General features: G+C 54.3%; 1 protein-coding gene across 2 annotated transcripts in view; it reads right to left on the reverse strand.

The window, feature by feature from the left end:
- Nucleotides 1-11,684, reverse strand: part of TBX5 (T-box transcription factor 5) — a 53,037-nt gene extending 41,353 nt beyond the window's left edge. Inside the window, exons 1-5 of one of the 2 annotated variants that reach the window (XM_005895581.2) lie at nt 11,473-11,684; nt 7,334-7,518; nt 5,558-5,652; nt 3,314-3,433; nt 2,312-2,459 (exon numbers count right to left, since the gene is read on the reverse strand). In XM_005895581.2, the coding sequence (XP_005895643.1) occupies nt 2,312-2,459; nt 3,314-3,433; nt 5,558-5,652; nt 7,334-7,480 (510 nt within the window). In that variant the 5' untranslated portion in view covers nt 7,481-7,518; nt 11,473-11,684. Of the gene's footprint in view, nt 1-2,311; nt 2,460-3,313; nt 3,434-5,557; nt 5,653-7,333; nt 7,519-9,200; nt 9,769-11,472 lie in introns of those variants that run through there. The other variant, XM_005895580.2, reaches the window with a different exon arrangement.
- Between the last annotated feature and the right edge of the window lie 6,261 nt (nt 11,685-17,945).

The following is a 17,945-nucleotide window of genomic DNA, read 5'->3' on the forward strand; positions in this document are numbered from 1 at the left end:
GGCACACCCAAGTCCCCAGAGGGAAAGCTAAGGAGCCCAGACCAAGGATTCACGGAGGCCCCCCACCAACGGCTCCTAGCCTCCAGAAGGATGCGGTCCCGGGAAGATGCAGGCAGGTCCTTTACAAAATGGTCCTCTCTCTGTTGTTTAACGTAAAGCCTAGCTTCAGCATGCTTTCCCAAACCTAACAGCCCACGCGCCAACTCCCACGCAAGCTGGAGAGTACACCTGGCTTGGATGCACCACTAGCTGGACCCTGCCGGCAAAATACCCGGTTTAAACGCAAAGGAGGTCCCAGTATTTTGCCCAGAAAATACCCACTCTGCCCCTTTGCAATCTCTTCCTACAGCGTAGAAAGGGAATGAATCTTCTTCCTTCTCTCTGCTCTGCCAGAGTGGCCAGTCCGGTCTCACACCAACCCCGTGTACAGCGGAACTGAAAGCATCAGTGAAGAACCTGTGGTCCCCTTCCACCACTGGACCCTGTGGGCTCAGGGTATTAGCCCTAAGGCCTCAGGAACCTGATTTTTCATTTGAACCTTCACAAACCTTCCTCCCTCCTGACCAAATGCATCTGCACCCAGGCCCCTCAGGTCCCCAAACTGGGGATCATGTGTTTGTTGATCTTCTCTCTAAACAGAGTGGCAGGACCTGGATCGCTTCTGGAATTAGACCTAGCCTCACATCCTCCTTCCCCAATACAAGCTGTGTGACCTTAGGCAGGTCATCTCCCCTCCCGCGAGCTCCCAGTTATAAATGCTTTATTTCCATCCTCTTCTCTAAGCTGCTCTGAGGGTCAAATGCCCTGAGATGGGACCACCTCAGGGTGGTTCCACCCCCGACTCGTTTGGTGGAATCAGCAAACTAAAGTTTCTGAACTCTGAATTCAAAGATTGTGTTCTGTCCTGGTAATCATGTCCAATGAAGAGATTTAGGGATGTTTCCCCCAAAATCCATGTTCTGTTGGTTTTTCTTTGGGGAACAGAGAATGATATCCTATAGAGAATCTGCTGCTGCTACTGCTAAGTCACTTCAGTCGTGTCCGACTCTGTGTGACCCCATAGACGGCAGCCCACCAGGCTCCCCGGTCCCTGGGATTCTCCAGGCAAGAACACTAGATCTCTAGGAGCTACATATTCTCTTGGAAGGCAGGAGACTACACCCGCAATATCTTGCAGTTTCAGGGGGTTCCCCCGGCCCCTGTCTCTTAGGGTCAATCCAGATTCCAGGTGTAAGAGCCTGATCTGGGCTTGCCCACTCTGGGCATGGTGGGAGGAGAGGGAAAAGCTGGAAACTGGAACAAACAGATAAACCCAAGAGTGTCAAGCTCAAAGGGGCTTGGGTACCAGAGTTCGCCTCTGGGGGGGTTGGTCTCCCCATCTATAAAACAGGAAGCAGAGGGCCTAGGGTCTCCCTTTCATCTAGATCATCCCAATGATAAGAGGATTTGGAAGGAGGTAGGTAAGGCATCGGCTTCCCTGGTGGCTCAGTGGTAAAGAATCCACCAGCCAATTCAGGAGATGTTGGTTCCATCCCTGGGCTGGGAATATCTCCTGGAGAAGGAAATGGCAATCCATTCCAGTATTCTTGCCTGGGAAATCCCATGGCTAGAGGAGCCTGTCGGGCTACAGTCTGTGGGTTCGCAAAGGGCTGAATACAACTTAGCGTCTGAACAACAACAACAAAAGGTAAGGTATAAGGCTCCCACTGTGGTCCAGCCTTTGTGATCTGTGCCGAGTACCCACCGAGCTAGAGGGCCCATGTTTTCTGCAGGACTGCAACCAGTCCCTAATCACAGATGGGGCTGAACGAACAGGAATTCCAGGCCCGGAATGAACAGCTTTAGTCACCCACAACCCCTGTCCCTCAGCAAAAGCAGGTTGGCTGGATGCTGGCATCAGAGATGCAGGGTGAGCCCCAAGCCAGGAGAACCAAGGGACTCAATCACCAGCCAGCCGGGAAAGACACACTCCAGAGTGTGGATTAATGGACAACAGGAAGGATTGCCAGGGGCAGATGCCTGAGCAGGAGAGAGGGGGAGAAAGCCAGGAAGAATTAGAAGGTGTGAGAAATAAGAGAAAAGGAAAGAGAGATGAAAAAGAGGCAAGGAAAGGGAAAAGAAAGAAGGCCAGGCCAAAAAGGTAGAGGGAGAAAGAGGCCAAGGCGTTGAGATGGAGCAAAGAAAGAAGCATGGGTGGGCACAAGGAGCCAGGAAGAGAGAGAAAGTTCTGGAAAAGAGGGAGAGGAGGGGGAAGGTAAGAAAGAGAGGTGTGGACCTGCTGATACAAGAAAGGACCGCGGGAGGTACTCACATGCCCAAATGGGTCCAGGTGGTTGTTGGTGAGCTTGAGTTTCTGGAAGGAGACGAGCTGCCGCATCCAATGCGCCCCCGTGGCCGGCGAGTCCGGGTGCACGTAGAGGCGGCCCGGCATGGCGGGTTCCGCTTTGCCCGTCACAGACCTAGACCAAGGAGAGGCGCCACCCGCCTAGACTTAGCGCACCGCGGTGCCGGCTGCTTCGCGAGCCGGGCGACGGCTGCTGAATACGAGACAGATCTGGAAACGGCCTGACCCTCAGGTCTTGCTCGGGAACCTACAATGCCAGATGCCCAGAAAGCCTAGAGCCGGTGTCCAAGTGAGCGTTCCCCCCGCCCCACACTCGACCAACTGACTGGCTCCTTCGCCTTCCACCTAATTCCTTCCCCAGCACCAAGGGCTCCATCTCGCAGCATCTCTCTGCCCACGAACAACTGGCGCATTCTGGAAAGCTTGGATGTGCACAAAAGTCTCGGGGAAAAAAAAAAATCCTTGCGGGCTTTCCAAAGGGGCTTCGTCTTCAAGCCTCTGCACTCTTGGCAGCTGGGAGAGCAAAGTACCCAAAGAATGAACCTCTCCTCTCCTGCCTGTTTAACTCAAATACCCCGAATGGATTTTGCAATTTCATAAAACAGGCATGTTCAAAGCAGGTAACTCATAAAAAAAAAAAAAATAACTGTTAATGGTTTATGCCCCCTAGAAATAGCTCCAACGCTTGGGAACAATACCCTGTGTAAAGATCCACAAACCCTCCAGTCCAGCAACAGACAGCGGCACTTTACTTCCTCTGAGCCTCAGTTTTCCCATCTATAAAATGGGAGCTACTGGCTGCTCTATCTTTTTTTCAGGGTGAGGTCAGGAGGATGCAGAGCCGTGGGCAGCAAAAACCTCTAGCACACAGTAGGAGCTCAAAACAACGTTTATTGGTTCGGTGGGGAGAGGGAAGTTGGGTTTGCACGGTCCACCCCACCCTTCCCACCCTGCTACTGTGTTGCCTACCATTTATTATCTGCGAACTTGTATCTGTGGTCGTCCGCGGGAACGATGTCCATGAGAAGAATGTACTTCGTTTTGGGATTCAGGCCGGTCACCTTCACTTTGTAACTGGGAAACATCCGCCTAGAAGGGGCGGAGGCGGAGAGACAGAGACAGGGAATTAATCCAAATATTCTGAAGATCGCATCCACAAATTTTTATGCAAAGAATCGACGTATCTTTTAAGAAACGGAGGAGATACAGTGGCCCCTGCTCCGCACTTGCCAAGATCCAGCCCAGGTTTCCCTCCAAGTTATGGGGAGGAGAAAGGTCCGGAGCTGAGCAAGCAAGCTGGGACTACACCTATCTACCGGAGGAAATAGAAACCAGGAGGAGAGAGCTTCTAGAGACTAGTTTCAAACAGGGCCAAAAAGGGACCCCGCATTTCGATTCTTGCTAAATGCTCCTTTCAGAGCCAGACACCTATTTTCTTATTCGGGGGCAGGGAAATGCTTATTAGGTTTAAGGGCGGAAAAAAGTGGCCTGCTTCGCCCAGCCAGGTGCTTTGGCCCTTCTGCGCAGAGCTGCCCGTCACGTGAGCACCCAGGTGGGTGCGCCCTGGGACTGCCGGCGCGTGGGTGCCCACACAAGGTGCATCCTGGCCCCAGTCCTCTGCCTCCAGGGTATGGCTCAGCGCGTGACCTCTGACACGAATCTCGACCAGGAATTCATTCATAAATGTTTCACCGCTTCTCCAAGGCGCTGGAACTCTAACATGGAGAGTCTAAACGTTTTGCCCCTCCGCGAAGAAATTTGGTTTTGGAAGAAGCTGATCCCTGCGCGAGATCGGGTGCTTGGAAGGAGGTTCCGCAGCCCCGAATGCGCCGTGGCCGCTCCCTCTCCGCGTCCAGGCGCACTCCCGGGTCTCCATCCCGCCTCCGATGGAGGCCGCCCCGAAAGCCTTCCCAAGGCCGATCGGGATTCAAGAACCAGTGGCTGGAACCTGGCTCGCCAAGGGATGGCGGGAATCGGTGAGGGAGCCCTCTCCCTCGGGCCTTAGAGCCTCGCCTCACAGTGTTTATCTGCCCGAGGGAGCGAGCCTGGAGGCGGAGGCGCAGAAGGCTTCGCAGGCCTTTTATAGTTAAATCCCGTCGGCTCAGGCTGGGGAGGGGGAAAGGAGGCCCCGGCCGCTCTTTCCTTCCTCGGCGGCGGAATGGGAAGAGGACTTGAGTTCTTTGGTATAAACAGAACGCGCCTCCTAGTTCACTGGGGCCGAGCAGGGGAGCAGACATTGTTTAATTTCAAATAATAATAAATGTCACTGTTGTCAGTTTATTGCGGGGGGCTTGGGCTGGAGAAGCGGTGGGCGTCTGGAGAGGCGGCTCCATCCGCCCCCTTCACACACTCGGTGGCTCGGGCCTACCGGCTCCTCGGCTTCACACGCAGGCCGGGGCTTTCTGCCCCTTAAGGACGAGGAGGGCCAGTCCAGCATTGCTAGGGCCGCGGCGGGGTGCTCCCAGCGCCGGGACGCACGCCCGCGCGCACCCAGACGCTGGGACACCGAGCAGCACGACCCTCCTACCCCCTCCCCCAGAAGTCTCGCATTTCTAGCTAAAACTCTGCGAGCTTTTAAGAGGAACTCTGGGGGTGAGTGTCTTGACGAAACTGCCGTGTTTATCGGTGTCTGTATATAGAGCCCGGCCGAGCCCCGGTTCAGTTTCAAAGGCTTCGCCTCTTTCTATAAACAATGAAAGAGGTAGCGAACACACTCAACGATTCCGAGGTTTGGCGATCGGGTGCGACCCTGGAACCGCTCCAAGGTCAGGGAGAATGGGAAGGAGGGTCTGGGCGAGGAATCAAGTCTGAGATCCCATGAAACCCAAAGCCCCCCTCTCATCTTTGTGTGTCTCGGCACCTTTCTGTTTTCCCGTGGGCTCTCCCATCTCATCTCTTCTTTCTCTCATTACTGATCCATCCAGAGAGCATGGCCTCCCAAGCTCTGGGTCTTCTTATATAGGAGGTGGAAGAAATGCCCAGTTTCAAGAATCAAATCTTTTAGGTACTTTATTTCTCTTACACTGATGGCGATCTCTGGGGGAATTCGCTATGCCTCTTTAACCACAATAGAGTCAAACAAAATATATTCATATTCCATCTCTGTCTCTCTCCTCTCTTTGTTTCTATTCCCTCCTTTTTCTGATCTCCCACATCTTTCTTCATCTCTACCACAAGCTCCCTCCACCTCCTCCACAGAGGAGACCATCTCACCTGCCAGCCTTGGTTATGATCATTTCTGTGCCCACTTCGTGGAATTTCAGCCACAGTTCTCTTTCATGAAGAAACACCTTGATCCCTTCCATGCCCTATAGGAGGAGAGAAAAGTCACACAGAGAAGACCTGGAGACAATGAGCCTTCCCTCCCCACACACCCTGAAAACACAGAGTTTTCTCCTCCTTCCCCTTCAAGCCAGTGGGCTTATAGGCTGAACCACTGCCCCCAGTCCCCAGCACTGTCTGGGCTCTGGAGCAGCCCCTGCCCAGGAATTTGTGTGTGTGTGCTCTGTCCAGGAAGGTCTTAACCCCATGGTGCAGATCTGTCTCATTCTAATGCCACCAACATAAGGCTAGAGGAAAAAAAAAAACCCCAACCATCAGGGCATTCCAGAATGTGCATGGGGAGGATGGGGCTGAGGGGAAAAAAAAAAGAACCAATTACACTTTAGCCAAGAGGCAGCTAAAAGAAAAAGGAAAAGGAAAAAAAAAGCCTCAATCTCGAAAAACTCACTCAGGATATTCCAATGTAGGCACCCAGATGTCCACACAAAAACACAGATGTGAGAATACTGTATATGTGTGTGTTTAATCTCCCTATGGTGGTGCATATGTAGACATAGGTGAAATTTAAATTTTTTAATGTTTATATATTATAATAGGTTGCCACAGTCCCAAACAAAACTTAATTATCAAATCTCAAATATCTCTATGAATATGCCTCCTAGGCCCTCCTCCCATCCAGCTTCATTCACTTCAAACTGTTTTGATTCTGGGCACAGCGATTTAACATCCCTGGTATCAACTACAAGTTTTACAAAACTGATGCATATATATATATACATACATATGTCTTCATTTTGCAATAACTTGGAAACGTCTAATAGGTAGATTTGTTTTTTCCTGGAAGAAAACCTCTTAAGTTTCTGAAAATGCGTGCCCTCTGCGACGCTACAAATATAGGGGCATATTCCTGAGATGGGAAGGGCAGAGGAGAGAGGCGATGGAAAAGCCAAGAACGCCATCGAAATCCCAAAGAAGGGTTTCAGCTACGTGCAAGTATCTCTCCAGGTCAAGACAACCACTTCCAGCCCTCTGACACCCTATTTAAAAATCATCAAGGTCTACAGAGGACGCCTTGAGCGCCCAGGGCGCCCGGGTGAAGGGCGCAGAGAGAGAGGCGAGGCTTCACGCTCGGCTGGGGCCCAGCTTTCAGCCAGGCGAGCCCGCGGCTCCCCGCGCCCTCCCCTCCCAGCCCTGCGCGCTCCCCGCCTGCCGGCCCGGGCCTCGCCAGTTCTCCAGGCCCCGGACGCCAGACAAACGATGCGGCGCGCGGGGCTGGGGCGGCGACGCGGAGGAGGCAGGCGGAGGCGAAGGCTAAGGCAGATCTGAAGAGGGGTCAAGCCATCGCTCATGCCGGCCTGAAGCGGCCGCTGACCCGGCCCTTAATGAGGCGTTCAGACCGAGTTTACACCTCGTGCAGCAGGAAAGGAAGGATCTGGACCCTTGTTCGCTGGCTCCAAAGAGCCGGATCTTTATGACTCTCCTAACCACTTCCACTGATTCAAAAATCCTATGGCCATAAAAATAGTCGTCACAATACAGCGGATAGAAATACACTGGCATTTGGGGAGGCATGGCAGAGAAGGGTGGAATTGAATGGGGATAAAAAGAAAAAGGGTAATTATGGGCATTGCCCCCGCTTCCTCCTCCGCCTCAACCCCTGAAAAGAGGGGCTTTGGCTTCTGCAAAGGGCCCCGAGGCCCTTCTTACCTGCTGGGTGAAAGCCGCCTGCGGGGACGACGGGGACTTGCTGGGGGCCCCTAGCGCGCTCTCTGGTTTGGAGTCACAGGGTAGATCCTTGGCGTCTGGTTCCAGGGGTGTGTGAGCCAGGCCAAAGCCCTCGTCTGCGTCGGCCATGGTGATCCCTGGGCCCTGCGACCGCTCGGGGTCCTGCTCTGAGGACGGGAAGGCCAGCGACAGACAGATGAGAGGGGGGCGCAGAGAGAGAAAAAGAGAAGGTTGGAAGCACAGTTCTGGTGACAGGAGGGGGCAGTTACTAGGCTGCCACTCGCGGTTTCCAGCTCGCAGCACCTCCTTCCCCCGCTGAAGGAGGCTGCAGAAGGTCCCGTTATTCTTAGCATTACTATTACTTTATGACCACGCACATCCTCTTGCGAAAGCCCCGCGTCACAGCGGGAGGAGGCGAGGCCCGCATCTCCGCTGCGCAGGCTCCCCCGCGATAAGCGAGCTGCCCGTCAAATTTGTCTGGACTTCTGGAAGAGCCAATAAAGATAAGGCCTGGGTATTTTTGGAAGCCATTGGGTACTAACCCAAAACAAAACAAAACACAAACCTACTGCCCTGAGAATTTTTTCTCTTCGTCAAATTACAGGAGGCCAGCAGAGCCCTGTTGATGAAAACTGGCAACAGGAGTATTCCCTGCAGTAGCCAAAATGCCTGAAATAACCCGCCTCTTGCAAAAGATCAAAAACAGGAGAGGAAAGATCCACAGAAGAGGCCAGGTCCTGAAAATTCACGTTCATCAGTTCCGGGCCTTAAACTTAGAAGTCCTTTAACATTAAGAGTCCTCCCTTTCCCCCCAGTCGTAAGCAACGTGAAAAATAAAAAAGGAGTCAAACAGAAAGGTCGAGAAAGCGGTCGCGCTGCGGTTCGTAAGGAGGCGCGCCCGGGTGCCCGAAGCCAGCACGGGGCCGCCGGCCTCCGGAGCACGTTTTTCTCGGCTCTCCAGCCCCAGCCGGGCGTTTTGTCGAGCGGCCTGACTGAGGGGAGCTTCTCCGAGCTTCAGCCGGGCCTGGTTCGCTGGAACTGCAGGCCTAAGCTTGGGGCTGGCGACGCCAAAGCGGTTCCCGGATAAGTCCTGAGCTTCCGGCGTTGAACCCGCCACTGAGATCCGACGCGAGGCGCCTAATGGCCCAGGTTTTACAGGCATGTGAGGTCGGAACACGCAAAATAGCAGCTGCAGAAGGGTTCAAGCCCTGAGGAGCCTGCCCCATACTCTGATCGTCTTCCAATCTCTTCTACGTTCCCAAGTAGGGATTTCCTCCCTCAAAACCCGGGAACGCTGGGAAGGAGGCGCAAGAAATGCCGCCCCCAATTTTAGCAGCCGCTCCAGCGAAAGGCTGGATCCCACTCCCCCGATCTGCCGTGGCCGGAGACCCAGAAATGGTACGGAGGCGATCGGCTACTAAGCACGATTTCCAAGCCGCCTCCTTCACCACGCCCTTGAGGTTCGGGGGAGGCGGTGATGGGAGCCCCGAAGCCGGCTCACAACAAAAGAAAGCGGTGCTGGCGTCCCCACGTGCGCTCCCCTGCACCCGCCGGCCGCGGGGACAATCCCAACCCGAGCCCTGGCCGAGGTTCCGGAGAGCTGGGGGGCTGGCGGGCCCGAACGAGATGCGGTTTGACAGAAGCAGGCCGCGCGTCCTGCAAACCTCCACGCCTCTCCCCCAGCCTCGGCTCCACGCGCCGGGCAGCTCCGGGCCGCGGAAAATCGCTGGCGAGCCAGGCCCTGCAGAATCCCCGGGCCAGGCTCGAGAGCCGCCTTGCGCGCCTCCCCGAGCCGCCTCGGCAAGCGGGCTCCCTCCCCAGCCTCCCGGGCCATCGGCGGAACGGTTACCTCGCTCGGTGAAGCCGGTGCATTCACCACATTCCTTCTGACTCCTAGCAGGGAAGCCGGCGGCGAGGCGGGGGCGCGGGCATGGTGGCTCCGGGGTCTACGGGGGAGACTGCTTCCCCGGACCGGCGGCAACCGCTGCCTACAAAGGGAGCACCCACCGCGGGAGCCTCGCCGCAGCGACTGCCCACAATCCAACACACACCTCCTGCGCCGTGCGCTCACTCTCCCTACAGGCTTCCAAGTTGTCAGGCGCCAGCAGGGCTCTCAAGAACGCCAAAACAGCAGCCTCCCGGAGCACCCCCAATCTCGGTGCCCGGTTCTCCCTTGCACCCCCAGGGAGGGAAAGCTGGGAGACAAGAGGGAGCCTGGGAATGGCTGAAGTCCTTGCTGAGCGCGGCTTTCAGGGTTAAAGTTCCGGAATCCGAGGTAAGAGTCTATCTCTCTCTCTCCCCCTCTCCCCCTCTCAGAAATACAAGCCGACTCAGCTGAGCTCAGTGACGTTGGGCTGCCTTGATGCTTGCAGAGTACTGAAATTGCCTATCCAACTCGCTCCCACTGCACGCTGCCTGCCTCTGTCTGTCTCTTCCTCCCTCCCTCTCTTCCTCCCCCCTCCCTCTCCCATCCCACTCCCTCCCCCAACCACCTTTTCCATTAGATTTCCCGAACACTCAAATCACAACACGAGTCTCAAACCCAGACCTCGAGAGCAGCCCCCTCCTTCCCACCCCCTTCCCAACCTCCATCCATCTCGGCTTCTCTGAGCGCGGCTCGGTGGCTGCAAAAAATCCTGCACAAATCATCGCAAACCCGCTCGCCTTCTGCCGGGGTAAATAATCTCGGTGTCGCGGGCGGTGCGGAGAACAGGAGTCTGAACGCGCCAGGCGTGCACACACCCGCCGAGAGCCTCCTCTGCAGCCTGGCCCGCGTTCTCTCTCTGCCGCTGACCTCAAGACAGGAGAGCTGCCTGACCTCGCCTGGCCCAGCCTGCCGCCGCTAGCCGCCCTGACATCTCCCCCCTCCCCACTCATCACCCCGACTCTAGGCGACTCAGGGGTGAAGGCAGGGTGAAGGTGCGTTGGGATGGGGGCCGAGATCAAAGATGCCCAGAAATTACCCTGGGCTCCCACCCGCCCCCAGAGCCACCAGACCTCCCTGGCTGGAGGTGTACATAGGCAAGTGCCCAGTTTTATTAAAATAATCAAACAGTCACTGGGGGCTGGCTGGGGTTTCATCTCCACTCGGCTCCTCTCTCTGCCCTCCCCTTGTCTGAAATGTATTATTTGGAGGGTCGAGTTGAAGAGGTCAATAGAAGCGTAAACACAGTCAGTAGGTCTTAGCCTGAGCAGACCCAGCTTGGAAAATCAAGAATTAGTGCTTGGAACACATGTCAGGGTTCCTGTTTTTATTTCTCCTTCGTATCTCCATCACCCTGATTTTTACTCAGGCTTGGTCTAGAGATTCAGGCCTGCAGGCCAAGGTCTGGGGAGAAGGGTGGAGGCAAGAGAACCACCCTGGAGATCGGAGGCCACCTCAGAAGACCACAGAAGTGTGATCTTCTGTGGCTCCTGGGAACTACAATCCCAGGGCAGGCCTGACGCATCGCTGCAGAATTCCAGAGTGGAGGACTGTCCAACCCTAAAATCAGGGCAACCAGCAAGCAAACCAAGCCCAGCAGTCTCTAGAGTTCTCACTCCACCTTCCAGGTTTGCTTTCAAACAGCCTTTCCCCGAGACAGTTTATTTATTTGTGAAAACACCCTCACCCTTCCAAAACGTCAGCTCAGAGTACTTTGGGCTTGCTCAGGGGGCGACCCTCGGCCAAAGATGGAAAACAAACATGGTTTTAGGAGGAACCGGCATCTAAGCATCTCTGACAGAAACGAAGGGGAAATCCAGAAAGAGCTCTCCAATCCCTTTAAATTCTTAGAGATTTGAGGATAAAAGAAATTCCCATAAATAATCTGCAGGCCCCTCCCGAGAGGGACAATCTGTACTCTCCCGAGTAATTGCCTGGCCAGACTTGCTTAGTTTGTGAAGTGCAGATCCTGAGGGCCACCGAGCGAAATTGGGATTTTGAGATCTCAAGAGAGAATCTGTTCGTGCCCGGTGACACTGGGAGCAAAATGAGTGCATTCTTATCTAGATAGCGAAAAATCGGGAGGCTGGGAGAGGAGGCATGCGGCGGGGTCAAGCTGGGGTGGTAAACCCAGGGGAAGGTAGGCAGGCCAGTGCTAAGGCAATCCTATACCCCCCACCCCCAGAGCAAAACTCACCTCCAAAAATCCTGCCTCTTCTTTCCAGCGCAGAAGCGGGGAGTGACGCCTCGCTGGGAAGGGTGTGTTCAGGTGGAGAGTTTGGAAAGGACCCCCCCCCCAAGAGAGACCCCTTTTAGGCCAAGCCTTCTTCCAGGGTCTGTCAAGGGTAGTAAGGTACCTCCCAGCTCGAAGTTGGTTTGTGGTCCTCGACAAATTAAATATTACTGTTTATTACCAGGCATACCCCAATAAAATAAAGAGGCGACCAGGCGATACGGACTATCTCACCAGCCGCTGCACCTATAGGACGTGGAGACGTCACGAGTCACGCAACCGGCCCGCGCGCTGTCACGCTCGATTGGGGGGCAGTGGCGGGATGTTGATTTCTCGAATCCCCGACTTCCCCTACAACTCCCTCCAGGGGTCTGCGCAACCACAAGTCCCAGACGCCTGGGCCAGGGGAAAAATAAAGAAATAAACAAATCCAACTCTCTCTGGGGACATGGGGGTGGCGGACAGCATCCCCAAATAGAACCTAGATCGATTTTCTTAGGGAGGGAGGAGGGGAGCTTTGGGCGAAGGGAGGTGAGAATCCCACCTCAGCCCAAAGGTTAGAAAGAAATCGGGTTGGGGGGAAGGGGGGCAGGAATCGAGGTCTCCTGAAGGAGGTTAAGAGAATTTTTTTTTTTTCCTAATTTTCTCAGGAGGAGCTCTCAGCATTGGCGTTTGAGGCGCCTCTATAACTGGTTAAGTTTGGGACGCGATAACTTAGTGCCCTCTTGCAGACGTGCATAGAAGCAATTACTGGGTTATCGCAGAGAGGAAAAGAGACAGAGACGTTAGGACGAAGAGTCGTCCCCAGTGTTTCTGGCTGAGAAAAAGCCGCATTCTGCAAATCCTCCTTTAGCTGGGTCTGGGGATGAAGCTAGTCCCAGCGTGGCCCGGCGGGGGTGGGGTGCGATTGGGTGGTGGAGGAGGGGGGTGGAGAAGGGTGATTTCTGTAGAGAAAAATTGCAGTGCCGGATCCTGTAGAAGGACGAGGCGCTCTATTTTGTTTTGTAATAACGATCATCATTATTATTGGTCTCATCAGTGGGCATAACTTCTAAGCAGCCCCGTGGTGGATGCGCATAAGCCTTTGCGCGCAGCTGGAAATGCACTGGGTTCAGGGGTGAAACGTACCCCATAGACGTCCCCGGCAGCGCCGAGAGGAGAGGTAGGCCTACCCGACTCCGAGCGATCGAGCGTCCGACCTTCCGGAAAGGGTAAGTTCCCCGCCGAGGGGCTCCCAGGGAGCCCGAACTTTGGAATCTGGGCTCTCCCCCGGGCTTCGGAGTTCGAGACTGGGTTTCCGCGCGCCGCCAGCCCCCAGGGCTTTCCGAAGCATGGCCTGGCTCCAGGCCCCGTCCAACTGGGGCTGGAGCGGCGCAAAATGTGCAGGAAGGCAGTCGACCGAGCAGCCTCAGAAGCTAAGGTCAGGCCCGTGGGGAAAGCGACCAGTGGTTTCCAGCGCCGGACGCGGGCGCCCCGGCCAGTTTGGCCGCAGGCTCTGCTGCTTCCAGCAAACAGAACCCGCGTGCCTTTTCTCCGTCAGGCCTCAAGAACTTTACCGAGCATCGCTTTCATTTCCCAAATTATTAATAATTATTTTTTACCCAATGCAAGGCCCTTTGGGTGCAGCCTTTGCGCCTGTGGATGCTCAAGAGCGCAACCCGAAATCCTTCACCCAAAACCTGGAAACGGGTTCCCATTTGACCTCTGGGCCGAGGTGAGCCGGAAACCGAGGCCTGGGCCCCAAAGGGGAAAGCGAAACTGCGAGCGGAGCCAGCTCTTTTCCTTTTAGTTCCTTCCTCTCGCATTCCCAGCGCGGGCCCCGCAATCACCCGGACCGACTCACGAAAGATTCCGCAGGCTCACCTTCCAAACCCGCTGTCCCAGAGGGGCCGGAGGCCGCACCACGGATAGAATAAACCGAAGACCTCAACTAGAGTTGAGAAATTCCATTCTTTCCCCAATCACTGGACAGTTAACTGGAAAGAGAGACTTGATGATACAACCTTCCTCCCTTCTTTCGGAGGACTGAGGCTTTTCCCGAACCGCCCCCAGCTCGGTTTTCTCCCGAAATGTGTTTTCCTCATTTTGCAAAATTCCTGCCCAGATTTTAATATTGCCATGCCTAGGAGAACAGAGCTACCCAGTTTAAAAGTCGAAAACAAGAAAACCAGGGCGTCCGCTGTGAATCTTTTTCCTTCACTCTTGCCTTCTACTTTTAAGAAAGCCGCATCCCAAACCACCATATTTCTTTCCTCCCCGTAGAGAACTCGCTTAAGAATTCAGTTTCCGTTTCTCCCCCGACGTGTCCCCGCCTGACTCGGATCTCTGTGGAAGGCAGAAAGTAGGTAGAAGTGCGGATAGGGCTGGGAAAATTAGTAAGAATTGTAACAACAATGGAAATGATGGCAAAAGTTAACTTTGACCAACTCGTTTTGCAAAAAAAAAAAAAAAGGTCAGACTGAGGGTGGGAAAATCTCTCCTTTCTCAGGGGGTCACTTCGCCTGCTGCCTACTTAAATCTGGCTTTATTATGTTTTTTCCAGGACTTTAGTGTCGTCCTCCCCAATGTCTTCGCTTCTTGGTTTCCTGCTTTTTGACCGGAAGTATTCGGGAACACTAGCGGTTTTTATTTCAGAATATCCAGTATTCTCCAATATTTCCACCAAGAATTAGCACTGATACTTACTTTATCAATTAGGCGTGTTGATGTTGTCCCCACTCCCTCAAATTTGGGGGATGAGACTCCTCCCTACGACCACCACCACCCACTTCAGGTTAATGAAATAAGAAATGGCTGTGGGAACATCGTTCTAGAGACTCAGCGGAGCTATCAGTGCTGGAGATTCCCAAGCTCCCAGGGATCAGAGAAAGCAGTATTACACTTAGGATGCAAAGGGGCCCCTGATCTTGCCCCTTCTGATTTGGCAAGTCCACAGTGGAAGAGAAGGGTCAGAGTCTTGAGCTGAGAAAACCTAGAACAACCCCCCTCCCCAGCCCCATTCTGTAGGCTGCTCTGAGCCTGAAAACTTCAACTGTATCTGCAGCCCAGAATGTGCAGAAAGGCCTCTGCATTTAGCCACCAGGTCTGTAGTCAGAATGTCCCCACAGCCCCCAGAAGTGGTGGTGGGGGTAACAGACTACATTCCAGGGCTCTGGCTCTGTAAAGATAGAGATTTAGGGTAATACCTCCAGGTCTGGGATGCAGGCAGTGGGGTAGGGGGGCTGTCTGGATACCCCCCTCCCTCAACTGGAGGGTGCAATGGAAACTTGGGAGCTCTCTGCTCTCCGGGGCTCTGGAAAGACAAATTTTCTTTGGCAAAAGGAACGGTGTCGCGCTGTCGACAAGGCAGACTATTTTTCTTGTTTCCTCACAAGGAGGGAGGGGGCAGAAAAGAAAGCAAGAAAGAAAGGGAAATTAAATCCACACGTGTTAAGCTTGCTCAAAGGGCCAAATTCAAAACCAGAGACAAAACTCTGGAGTCCTCCAGTGCTGGCAGCCCGAAGGGCCTCTTTCCAGCCAGCCCCGGCCTCCTGGAGCCCAGCGTCCCCACCAGAGAGAATTCGATCCTATGTTTCATAAAGCATTTTATTTAAGGGGAAAGGGACATGGTTTCTCTCTGTCTACCTGCGTAGAGGCAGAACACGTAGCAGAAAAAAGAGAGATGGCCTGTTGTGAGAATAATTAACTCCTTTAAGAAAGTCCAGCTTGCCATCTCCCAGTCAACCCAGTGATTCAGGTCACCGTCACCCTATGGCCAAAGTGAGGCAGGCCAGTGATATGGGAGATCCCTAAATTCTTATCAAGCCTTGGGCTTACCTGTTTTAAGAGAAACTTAAAGGCTGTTTTATGCACTGGGAATAGCCAAGTTCATTTGCGGAGCTTAAGCCTCCTCTTCTCTTTGGGGAGAAACTTCCGGAAAATGAGCTGTGCAGGGGTAGAAGGGGGTGGAGGATGGAGGAGGCCACCCCGCCTGGAGCTGCGAGTGAAAACTCTAGTAATGACCTTGAGGAGGTGAAGGGAGGCGGCGGGGCGGGGTGGGGGGTGGGGTGCGGATGACGAGGGCGGCCAAACCCGAAACTGGAAGGATCCGTCACCGAAAGGATTGCTTGGTCGAGACCTCTAATTTTTCTTCCCTTTCAGCTCGGGCCGCTGCGGGTCTCCTCTGGCCTCCTGGTGCTGGGTTTCTGGCTTCTGGGGGCAGCCCCGACAGAAGGGTCCGGAAGTAGGGACCCTGAACACCTCACTCCCCCATCACAGACACAATCACATCCGGAAAACACTGGGGTGAAACCGACAGAGGCTGGCCGTGGGGTGCGACTGACAGGTTCTTAGTGGAAAAGTTCCCGGCAATTGTTTCCGCAAGGGCCCTGGGTTTCCTGGTCACCATGGCAACCCCGGAGTCCCCCCTCGTACGCTCTCGACCACCGGGCGCCCGGAGGACAATCGCCGCGCACTTTGGCCGCGCGCTCTGAGGCCTGCAAGGCGCTTCCGCCCTTTGGCCTGGGCTTTCCGGAGGCTCTTCTGTGGATTCAACACGGCAGGGATTGAAAAACTCCTCTTCTTTTTTAAACGAGGGAGAAAATCTAGGATTTCGTAGAATCTCTGCAGGGTCGGTTCGGGGGGGTGTCCAGCAAAAGCTCCCACTTTTGAACAGAGAGAGATGACTTCCGAGACGCGCGCCCACGCAGCGAGTTGGATATATCCATCCAAGCCCGCATCCAGAACATCTCAGCGGGGGAGGGGGGATGGGCTTTGAGGAATCGGGGGTCTCTTAACATTCACTGGTCACCCCCATCAGCACCCGAGGTTCCCCACGTTCTTTCCAGGTAACCCTTTCTCCTGCCTGGAATAAGATCTCCTAAGAAGGAGGAGAGACGTGGGGAAATTAATGTTTGCAAGATCTTAAGAAAAAAAAAAAAAAAACACTACCTTTTTAAAAGAGAAAAATATTCTATTGTGCTATAAAGAGCATGTGCTATAAAGAGGATGTGCTATGAAGAGCATTAATAATATTTGGAAGTTTCAGTCAGTGCTTTCTCAAAACTGCTAGCAAAGGAAATGCTCCTCCTTCTTGGTGGAGTGGCGGATGGACAATAACAGGGCGGCTTTTCTGTTCTCCTTTCCGAGGCAGCAAGCTCTCAGAAAGAACTGAGGTGCTGACCAGCTTGGACAGCGGGCTTGGCGGGATGGAGGGAGCCAGAAAAGGGTTGGCCTCTGGAGGAGATCAGTTCTGCTCCGGGTCCATCTCGCCCTCCCTTGTTTCACTCTCTGCTGTGGACCTCATTCATCTCCTAGCTGTTCAGGAAAGCCAAAACTTCTCTCCATTTCCAGAGGGGCAGAGATTGTCCCCAAAAGGTCTTGGCTGGCCTTGCAGGGTCCATACCCACTTTTCCCCCATCTGAGTCTGGAATACAGCCTGCAAGGGTTCCCTTAGCACACCTGAAACCCCATCTTCTTTCCTCCCCAGAATTTTCCATTCGTATTTTCAGAAGAGTCCTGCTTGCGTCCACACAGTCACCAGGAGAGAGGCTCAAATAGCCATTCAAGTCATTAGTACCAGAGGTGCCATCAGAGCTAACGTTCATGGCAGGCCAGGGGCTCTTGTAACATGGTCTCACTAGTTCAGCTCCTTCTAAATAGCTCCATGAGACGGTGGCTCCTGACCAGTGGCACTCCTGTGGGGACCTGAACCCAAGCACTCAGACTCTAGAAGCCAGGAGCTCCTCTTTTGCGACAAGCCAGGGAAAGGGAGGGAACAGGAAAAGGTCTCTCTGATTGTGGGAGGTGGGGTGCAAAGAGCACTTTGTAAGCATCTAAAGGCAGAGTAAGGCAGTTGCTCCCTGACGTGTGGGAGAAAGGCTTAGATCTCCTTTTGTGTCACTGTCTCCTCTCCCCCACTCTCAGGGAGGAGGCAGAGGGACTCAGAAGAGAGTGGGCACACAGCCCCAGGTCCCCAAGCATTTCGCAGGATGAGGGGAGCTGGGGGAGGAAGATGGGAGTCCACTGCCGCAGCCTCTGCAAACCTCAGCGTCCTGTTCCCTGGCCCATATTCCTCACAGTTTCAAGCCAGGACACTCTGTCTCCTGGAAGGAGAGAAACAGGGTGGCTAAGATGGAGGGGGAGAGGAGACGTGCCTGGCTCCGTTTTTGGAAACACATAATGAAGCTCCGAGAGGGTAGGGAGAGTCACACAGCCTGTGCTGGAAATTCGCCCCCTCCCTGCTCATCCCTAGGCTTCCCACGTTTAGGTACAGCCCGAGAAGGGACCTCAGCCGCTTCTCCAGGGAACAGCGAGGTGGTGCTTGGAAGTACAGGCTCAGCCGGCTGAAGGTAGAGCCAGCCTGGGGTCTCCCAAACGCTCCACGGAGGGAGTGTGCCAGTGGTGGGTCTCAGGGAAGTCCTGGACCTCTTAGGGGCCCCGGACTTGGGATCCAGAGG

This window comes from Bos mutus, chromosome 17 (genome assembly GCF_027580195.1).
Source record: "Bos mutus isolate GX-2022 chromosome 17, NWIPB_WYAK_1.1, whole genome shotgun sequence".
Classification (NCBI taxonomy): domain Eukaryota; kingdom Metazoa; phylum Chordata; class Mammalia; order Artiodactyla; family Bovidae; genus Bos; species Bos mutus.